This window comes from Arachis ipaensis, chromosome B07, assembly GCF_000816755.2.
Source record: "Arachis ipaensis cultivar K30076 chromosome B07, Araip1.1, whole genome shotgun sequence".
Lineage (NCBI taxonomy): Eukaryota > Viridiplantae > Streptophyta > Magnoliopsida > Fabales > Fabaceae > Arachis > Arachis ipaensis.
Window position 1 is genome coordinate 115,047,524 of NC_029791.2, and position 10,918 is coordinate 115,058,441.

Consider the following 10,918-nt stretch of genomic DNA (forward strand, 5'->3'; position numbering starts at 1 on the left):
AGAGAGAGAGAGAGAGAGAGAGAGAGAGAGAGAGAGAGAGAGAGAGAGAGAGAGGATAAACACCAATCGTCAGAAAGAATAGAGAACAAAGTTTTGAGTAATCACAATTTACAAGATCTAATAACTAATTGACGTTTAAGATTGGCAGCCCAACTCATAGTTAGCACAAGATTTATCTAGCTGCAATTACTTAGGTAGGCACAATTAATATGATTATGAAGAAGCGCAACAGCAAAGTCTGAACCTACATAGCAAAGTAATTACAAAAGAAGTGCCAGTGTGTGGAAATACAACAGTTGAACTAAATATCATGTCAAACAAGTAACACAAAAGTCACCTAGGAATTATTCTTCCATCCAAAGCATCCTTAGCAGATGTGGCAGTCTCTGCATCTGAGAATTGCACCAGGGCCTGACAAGTTGTAGAAATAAGAATGCGTTCATAGGATTAAAAAATGACAATAAATAGGGATAGGATATGGTTAAACCTGGAATCCTGCTGTCTTCTCAAAGGTAGTAATCTTATGCACAAACCCAAAGGCTGAAAATACCTGCATAAGTGAATAATAAATTCAGTACAATATTTACTTATTTAATAAGATGGAACTAACTAGTTGAACATAAAATGAAGAATGTCTGGTGCCTTCTAAGCTATATTGTGGAAAACTGGGAACACTCAGAAACCTAGAATTTCGGATGAAAGAAAAGCAATTCATCTCTTACTTGAAAGAAAAAACATCACTTTTTGTAGAGGGAGTAAGAATAATGGACAAAACAAAGATTGGATTAATATAACACTATTCAAATTCAAGTCAATAAATGTCTCAAAATGTTAATAAAGTACTGCTTTAGTTGCTTAAGTCAACATCAGAAGAAATAGAAGATTGTGAGCAAGGACCAGAATAAATTGAAAATCAAGAAACTAAACAATGCCTAGCCAGAGATTTCTCTAAAGCTCTAAGGGGGTTAGCCTAGTCACTCATTTTAGGTAATTGTTTTATTAAAAAGTGTTGAATGGTAGCAATATAATTCACTTATATACTTGAATAGTTGATTCAATATTCAAACAAAGAATTTGTGAAATAAATCACCTATTGAACTCCGACTCATGCAAAAAACCAGAAATTTAATTCCCCAGATTAAAAGGAACATTTAGTCTGCACTTGCAAAATCCAAGGCACAACCAAACATAGTTGGAACTTGGAACAAAAATAAAATTAATACAACATAATCTGGCAAGGAAAAAATCTAGATATGTCACAAGCAAAATGCTGCCGTAGATGATATGAAAATGAAGCACAAATGCACAAATTTTTAAAAATGGCAACATCCTAAACTATAAGAATGGTAGGAGTTGAGGGAAGGAAAATAGGGAAGAAAGAGGTAGTGTTAAGGAAAGGAGAAAGGAGACAAACACACAAGCGCTATTTCTCCCAAAGCACTAAGCTGCCATCAAAGATATTGCCTTGACATGGGCCTGCTGATTCATTTACATACATGTCAACAATTTTTCCATATATATCCTGACAAAGAAAAACCTAATCACAAAACTAAATGACCAACATCCTCATGATATGACAATTTTAGCATATAACTAGTGCACATGCAATCTCATACCAAGTGCAAAACATCAATGCTGACTAGGCGTGCATCCGCACCCTCAATTGTCACCAACAATACATTCCCAGGAACATCTGCAGCGGTTTTGTTATTCACTATTTCTTGCCTATTTGAATATTGCAGATATACAGTTTTCCCTCGTACTTGAGCCGGCTCCGAAGATGACGCATAGTACGATATCATTGCAATGGCTTGATTTAAATCTGCCTGGAGGTATTGATATTTGCAACCAAAAATCAGATATTTTACACAAAAGGGAAAAACAAAATAGAGAGAAGGCAAAAACAAAATATCAAAACACAAAACCCACTCACAAATTCAATGAACGCTTGATTTCGATTTGCTCCTACGTTGCATTTTGTGTTCACAACCTTCCCAAATGGTTTTCCAAGTTCAACAAGTTCCTCCTCTGTGCACTCCCATGGCAAGTTTCTCAAATGAAGCACCTTTGACGGCGGCTGAGTGTAACGGAACTGCGGCTGACTAGACACCGATGCCATTTTAAGACAACAACCCTAAACAGTTAAACCTGTTCAAAAGGAACCACAAATAGTTGCAGTCCCTGGGACTGCAAAATCCATTACACAATCAACCATCGGATATCCCAAATGCATCGGTACATCGCATAAATGTATTCTAAGAAAGAAAAATTCAACACAGTGCATTTAAAATTTCTAGATGTCCTCATGCCATTTATTCGATAAAAGGAAAAACAAAATAAAAGTATAAATAAGTAAATAAAATTATGCCCAAAAATCAGCTGAAATTCTAAAAACTTTCTGGTGCGACAACAAAGTGCAGATGCAATTGAAATTCTAGAAACAAAATTGCTAAAACGGATTAATATGTAGCAAACAATCTAGTCAATACTAAAATCCATCGAGTAAATTGTTACAGACAGCGCGCGGTTAAATTGAGATCCACGGGAATAAAAGCATAAGAAGCCACGAAAGAATTAGGGAAAGGAAATTGCGTTACCTGAGACAAAATTCGGAAAAGAGAATTGCGTTATCCGATTTCCCCACACAAGCTCACGGGATTAGGGTTTTCAAAGAAAGAGATGGAAAATAAAATTAAAAAAGAAGAAGAAAAAAAAAGAGGAGAAAAATACAAGGGGAGAAGAAAATAATGAGATTTATTTTGTCCGTTATCGCCGTCTATGGTTTTTGATAGCGCCAATAATCCTTTTGGTTACAGAAGCCAAGATGATAAGCGATTATGACAACACAATTGGACGCTCAAGTAATATATAAAAAACCTAACGGACGTGACTGTGCTTCCACTTTCTCTGCTTATTTATTTATTTATTTTCTTAGATGTTTAGTTTAGAGAATTTTTTTTGGCTAAAAAATTTAGATATAGAAGAAAATAGGGGTGCACATGGCCGGGTGAAGCTGGGTTTGATGTAATTCAGATTCGATCTGAAATATACATCGAGTCTATTTATTAGATCCGAACTCGGCCTTAAATCTGATGAAACCAATACACTTTCGGACCACAATTATACCAGGTGAAAACTGGGCGTTAACATTACATTACGTTGATACCTTCTTGTAAGCTAGCATGTAAAAATATCCAAATTTTCAAGACTCCAACCATTAGTTAACATGGTAAAATTCACTTAGAAAAATATAACAAGAACCAACCCTTCTTCAAAATTAAAGCATAACCACAATCAATACTAAAGCATAATCACAATCAATACTAATATTGTCTAATAATACCAAATATTTAAATCAATACAAATAACACAATCTTATGTATTAGTCTAAAGTTTTATGCATTCTAAACATAAAACATTAACTTATAGTCTTATAATGACTAATAACACAAAATATTAAGGTTTACACTACTTAAATTCCACATAAGAATAATAGTTATGATCCATCACTAATAACACAAAATATTAATTGTGTATGATGACCGGGCCACCGGGCCGACTTCGAGTGACCTGAGCTATGACCCGGACCCGACCTGAAATAATGACCGGGTCTATTTTTGAGACCCGTATCTGACTCTAAACCCGATGAAATCACACCAAATTAGTCCCTAAAGCGTTCGGGATCGGGTCGGGCCTTCGAATCGGGTCGGGTCATGTGCACCCCTAAACAAAAATGAGTGTACTTTAACATAGAATTATTTTTTGTTTTTTAAAACTGTCCGAGGTATACAAATAAGATCTTTCAATTTTTGTTTAAAAAATGTTGGGTATACAAATTGGAGGGTCCGAGTGCAAAAATCGGACGGTTCAAGTTCTACTCCTTAAATTAAATTATCTCACATTTAAAAAAAAAATTCATAATTCAAAAAAATATTTTTATTAATCCAATATTAAAAATAAAAAAAATATTTTTTTTTCTCCATAGNNGTATTTTTTAATTTTCGGAACGAAGAATTAATTTGTGGCAGATTTGAGTTTTATTTAAGAACCGTTAGTCAATAAATTATTATATATAAGGCAAAATTCGAATTCTTAATATTTATTTAAATAAACTAGTAAATTAACTACCAATTCAACTTGGTTGTAGATACTCACATGTTCCAACAAGAAAGTGACCCAAATTTAGAGAGACGTGTTTAGAGAAATTACCAATAAAAGCTTTATATTTTTCTTTTAAATAAAATTTGTATATTTTCTGTTTAAATGAGAGTAGAAAAAATTACATTTGTAATTTGTATGTCTTATATCTCAATTTTGTAGATAATAAAATTAAGAATGTTGCATGACCAACAAATTTTTTTTTTTTTAATTAGAGATCTGTCACATATACAAGTCTTTTTGGCTTACAACTTACAAGCTATACAAGTTGGCCCAAGTCCAAAAAAAAAACACGCGCACCACTCTTTTAAATTGAGCGTCCAACGCACGCGCTTACAACACGTTCATTCTGCCGCACACTTCCTCTTCTTCCTCAATCAAAACGCAAACCGTCAAGATTCAAGTGACATTCAAAACAAACAACGATTCTGTGAAGAGTAGAAGAAATCAAGAAAAAAAGATACAAATTTTCATAAAAAATCACTAGAAAAACGAAGAAACGTTATTCAAGGTACTGTTTTAACCAGCAAAACATTAAAAGATTTCAAGAAGAAATATACTATCTCCCCCTGATATTGGGTGTATTTATTAAATCTTTTGGGTATATTTCTGTAATCGTTCGGGTGTATTTCTGAAGTTCCATCATCTTCAAAACAATTTCAAAGCTTGATTTCAGAAATCATAAAAATCGAAAAAAACAAAAGGAGATCGAAGGCAAAGAGAGAACGCACGAAGGAGATCGAACAAATTTGGCAAGAAACTCGAAAAAGAAAACGAAATCTTTTGAAAAATGGAAATTATATATTCACGTGTTAATTGATTTGAATTGATTTAAAAGTCTGTTAAAGAGGCACGTAACATAAGCAGCGCGTTTAGGGGGTTTGTTCTCTTCAACTTGTAAAGCTTGTAACCACAAATCACTTGTATGTAGAGATTAATCCTTTTAATTAATATTTAACTAATATTTTAAATTCTAAATACTAAATTTTAACTAATGAGTTATAACTCAAATGACATAGTTTTCTCATACTTATTTAAAAGATCGCAGATTCGAATCTCTCTATCTTTATTAAAACAAAAAAAATACTAAATTCTAATTTTTTAAACTCTAAAATTTAAATTCTAATAGTATAAAAATAAGGTATTGGTAAAGTATTAGCCAATGTTGATGAAAAAGTTTTGACTCCTTAATATTTTACAATAATGTTAGGGAACCAACTCTATATAAGCCAAGAATCAGTCAATTGATAAACCAGAGACACAGGTAACTTTAACCGGATGTTGTTACTGATAGGCACACGGATGTTTCTTTTTCTTGTAAATTGGATAGTTTTTTATATGATTTTTATGTTTTATGTGTTATGCATTGATAAAACATAATTAATTATATGGAACTAACTAATTAATGATCAAAGCATCTGTTCCGTGATTCTCTCCTATTACTAACGTATCTTTCCTCATGTTTTGAACGTGGTCAACAATAATTTAAAAAATAAATTAAAACTAATTATAATTAATTATGTTGTTTCATTATTGGCTGATTATTAGTTGGTTCGATATACTTTTCCTTTTCCTAAAATTAAAAACGTATATTCTCTCCCTTAGTTTCACAACCACTGCCAGTGAAATTGAGAAAGAGAACGTAATATGAATAAAGCGCTACACTGCATAATTTCTACTATTTTCAAGAACTATATTTTTAGTTTCGCTCACTCTTTACATTGTTCTTTAATTTCACAGATAAGTAGATAACTCAAGCGGTTAGACTGTGTACATCATTGAAATATGGCAAATTCTATGGTACCTATAACTTTGGTGTCGAAATTATCGAACTTATTTTGTATAGTAAATTTTAAATATTAAAAAATTATTTACTTTTATATTTTTTAATTTAAATATTAATTTTTATCTTCTTTTTGTAAGTTAGACAAAGATAGATATACACCATAGAATACACCTTGAAATATAATGTATAAAAACATAATTTCTTCTACTATCACTCAAATTGGAAAGAATGAATTTTTTTATTTAAAATAAAAAAATCCCATAAGAAAGCTGTAGGATTACTATGTGTTCATAACACATGCAGCGGAAGAAAATAAAGTAATCCTAAAGATCTATTTTGTGCTTAAATTTTATTCCAATAATTTAATATATAGATCAGATCTAAATACCTTTAGACGCTTTAGTAAAAATCACTTTCTCCTTCGATGGTACGAAGGCGCTATGCGTATCCACACCGAGACCAACCTTTGCTGTCAACTCCTTGACCAATGGACATCTGATCTAAATTGAGAAACCTCTTGCAACTCTTTGCACGCCATTAAATTCTTCTTCAAGAATCAGGCTCACATACATTTATGTGTGTAGAGGTAAAGGAATAAAACCCTTGTGTTTTATTCTCGTCTCTTTTTTATTCCTCTACTCTTGGCATACATATATATAGTATGAGATTTGTTACTGATTTTAAATTTTGATTCTCAATTCAAATTTAAATCATATCTTGTTATTTTAAACTTGAATATTTCAAATTTATGAATCATATCATAACTCAATTTAAAACAGAATCAGTTAGGATCTCATCCAAATTTAGAATTCAAGTTTAGAAATAGAATAACTAATTATTCTCAAATCTCATATAATATTCTCAATTATCATATTATTATTATATTCTTGGTGCTAGCAAAAAATATAATAATATTCCATTTGAATTAATATAATTATTTATTTGATCAAATCAAATTAATAATTAAATAATTCTACAGCAAAGATTAGAACGCTCGTTAGTGTGTGACCCCATAGGTTCAATACTAAGCGGGTAGTAAATTAGTCATACTAAATTTACTAATCAAAGTTGGCGTCTAGCAACACTCCTCAACGACCCGATAGTACGAAGTAACATATTTTTACTAAGAACCTTAGAAGAACAAAATATAATTCCTTCCATCTTTCCAGCTCTTAGTTAACCTTTAGAGTATGATTTAATTGTCAAACTCTAACTTGTTACCATTATTATAATGAACTGTGAATGACCTAAGAAACTCATTTCTTCATTCATTCAATCCCCTTGCCCAAGGTTTTATTCATTTCAGTCATTATAATCATAGAGCTCAAACTCTTTACCGAGAGTTGACGGATTCCTTATTGACTAATCATTAATTCTACAAGTATTTAAATCATACCCAATATCTATTCAACTAGCACCCTAGGGTATTAGGTGTCCGGAATCAAAGTATAATAAATACATTGTTAATTACTATGACAGTCGCAGGTCAAAGGAAACTCTATTACTGTGTTCATCTTGAAAATATCCTATTGACAAATATACGGTAATTATAACCATTAGAAATTCTCAAAATGAGTCAGTTCAATAGTCATATCTCTATATGCACCATCTATATATATAATTTAATAAATGAGATCTATTAATCTTCATCCAATGAAGACCATTATATATATATTGATCTTTCCGAATTATTAATGTCCTTTTTAATAATCATATGACCAAGAACAATTTAAATTAAATTATAAAAGATTCATCTCTCAATATTGTGATCACTATCACAATGATAAATCTCTAAATTTAATCAAGGACGTTATTATATTAACATTTTAATATAATAAATTATTTGACTTATTTGACATGTGATTGATTGGATTGTGGTCATACTACTTATTCCCAACAATCTCCCACTTGCACGAGAGCCAATCATGATGGATTGGATCTTGGACATACTATTATCACAATAATCTCCCACTTGCACTAGAATCAATCAATCATGTGTATAATTTTTTAATGCACATCTGTGTTTATCAAAACTCTTTTGACCTTAAACACATTTGCTCTTGAGCATGTTTGCTTGACCTTTTGTAAAATATATCTAGTGCATAATAAATATCACGTTTTCTTAAAACATGAAATCTCCCACTACAATAGTGCATAATTGTATTTTAAGGACAATCCTTATTGAACATGATTATAAAAAATCTAAGTAACCATTAGATCTATCTTTATAGAATTGTATCATTATACAAATAGGCTATTTTTTCAAAAAGTTAGTTTGACGATCAAACTTTTTATACTTTGAAGAGAAAGTATATCCTCTATTGAGTGGTATACAATTCTAATAAAAGTAATTGTACTTCCACTCTTTCTTTAAGATGGAATCCCTTTTTTAAAAAGGAGTTTAACCTCTTATCACAGACACTTTGTCATAAGAAGAGTGATAAAAATAATTTTATTATTTCTTTAGGGTAACCAATAAATCTCATTTATTGGACCTAATATCAATTCTATTGTTGTGCAATCTCTTAACACATATAAGACATCTCCAAACTCTAATATTTTTGAGTTTCAGCTTATGCCTTTTCCATATCTCATATGAGTAAAAAATTGATTTAATGAGAAATTTGTTAATTTAGACATGTTTCTAAAATGTAGTATAAATATTTAACAAATAGTGATATTCAACTAAATCAAATTTCATGTTTCTTAAACATGATGGAGTACATAGAGTACTAGTATTTATGCACGGAGAGAATCTCATTCTCTATTTAATAGAATATCAATTAGATATTAGAGATTTTACTTTAAAACTCTTATAAAAAATACTCCATATTTTTATTATTAGTCAAACCAACCCTTAAGAGCAATTTTGATTCGCATCCTCAATGCTCATGTTGAATTTTTCTAAAAAGATCACAAACTTTAATCATATTAAGGCCATTTATAAATTATTTGTAACAAAATAAATCTGTAAAAATGCTTGCAAGAACAATTCTCGCTAAAGTCATTTGGTTAATGGCATTCCAACTTCTAAAGTTGTTTAATTCAAAATATATTGTCCAATACTCCCACTAGTTTAAATAAAATCTTTGATAGTCATACTATCTTATTTTGGGCACCATACATCTTTTCAATATGTTCAATAATAAATAGTAGGTTGTCTTTGAAATTAGAATTCATGGTTGTCAAAATAACCCATATTATAGTAAAATAATATTTTAGATACTTCACACTATTCCATCACTAATTTTATTGGACAATATTATTTCAATAGAATTATCATGTCCATGATAACCCTTTCATACATAAGAACAATTCTCAATGTATAGCCAATTTATTACTTTCAAGTATGCCATATGAAAGATGGACATATTTAAAAATTTAAAATATGAAAGTAAATAAGAAATCTATATTTATGACAAAATTATTTAGAATCGTGAATGAGTACTTTGGTTGTCAAGTTGTTACTCATACCTATTCCAAATAAATATGATTAAATTGTATTACATACAATTATAATCCTAAATAATTATCTGGTTGTCAATCAATTATTTAACTGAATTATATTTTATACCCCTAGGTTGTCTAAGTTCAAGTATAAAATTAATTCTTCTTATACATCATCATATGCATAAATAAATTCTATCTTTGAGTACAAGTTTCCTGGTTGTCAGGTTGCTCCTTGTAAACAAGAGATAAATTTATTTTTGACAATATCCTAACTTTTAGGACTTATCTCTATTATTAGAGAATTTCTACCAGTATTATTGGATTAAATTTTTATACTCCCAGGTTGTCTAGGAAAAAATATAAAATTTAATCCTTAATACATCAAATGTATATACTGATTATTATCTTGAAATAAAACTCCTGGTTGTCAGGCCGCTCTTTATAATCAAGAATATTAGAAAACTAATTTCTAAAATTATAGTGTTCAAAACACATCAATCAAATCAAAATTTGATTTTTCATGTACTAACATTTAGCCTTAAAAAATTATCAAATCAAAATTGACCTTTATATATACACTTATATATATAAGAAATAAATAAAATATATTTTGCATCTTATTCCTTTTATTGTGATCAAAATCACAATAAAATTTAATATATAAATAAAATCAAACAAAATATTTGATTATAAATATAACTTTTATATTAAAAGAATGATAATTTAATCACAATTAAATAATCAAACTTCAAATAAATTAACTATTAATTTATTAAAAAATCATCTCAATGAAAATAACTACATCACATGTTTAAAATTTTTTTTTAAAATTAGTCCTATTAATTCACAAATTTTAAGAAAATAGGAATAAAATTTAAACACAAAAAGCCAAAGCTCTGATACCACTGTAGGATTACTATGTGTTCATAACACACGCAGCGGAAGAAAATAAAGTAATCCTAAAGATCTATTTTGTGCTTAAATTTTATTCCAATAATTTAATATATAGATCAGATCTAAATACCTTTAGACGCTTTAGTAAAAATCACTTTCTCCTTCGATGGTACGAAAGCGCTATGCGTATCCACACCGAGACCAACATTTGCTGTCAACTCCTTGACCAATGGACATCTGATCTAAATTGAGAAACCTCTTGCAACTCTTTGCACGCCATTAAATTCTTCTCCAAGAATCAGACTCACATACATTTATGTGTGTAGAGGTAAAGGAATAAAACCCTTGTGTTTTATTCTCGTCTCTTTTTTATTCCTCTACTCTTGGCATACATATATATAGTATGAGATTTGTTACTGATTTTAAATTTTGATTCTCAATTCAAATTTAAATCATATCTTGTTATTTTAAACTTGAATATTTCAAATTTATGAATCATATCATAACTTAATTTGAAACAGAATCAGTTAGGATCTCATCTAAATTTAGAAATAGAATAACTAATTATTCTCAAATCTCATATAATATTCTCAATTATCATACTATTATTATATTCTTGGTGCTAGCAAA

At 29.8% G+C, this 10,918-nt stretch overlaps 1 protein-coding gene across 2 annotated transcripts in view; it reads right to left on the minus strand.

Annotated features, from left to right (window-relative positions):
* Positions 1-2,837, minus strand: part of LOC107605940 (polypyrimidine tract-binding protein homolog 2) — a 4,677-nt gene extending 1,840 nt beyond the window's left edge. Inside the window, exons 1-5 of one of the 2 annotated variants that reach the window (XM_016307894.2) lie at positions 2,598-2,837; positions 1,934-2,148; positions 1,617-1,826; positions 488-550; positions 336-411 (exon numbers count right to left, since the gene is read on the minus strand). In XM_016307894.2, coding sequence (XP_016163380.1) covers positions 336-411; positions 488-550; positions 1,617-1,826; positions 1,934-2,119 — 535 coding nt within the window. In that variant the 5' untranslated portion in view covers positions 2,120-2,148; positions 2,598-2,837. Of the gene's footprint in view, positions 1-335; positions 412-487; positions 551-1,616; positions 1,827-1,933; positions 2,188-2,597 lie in introns of both variants that reach the window. The other variant, XM_016307893.2, reaches the window with a different exon arrangement.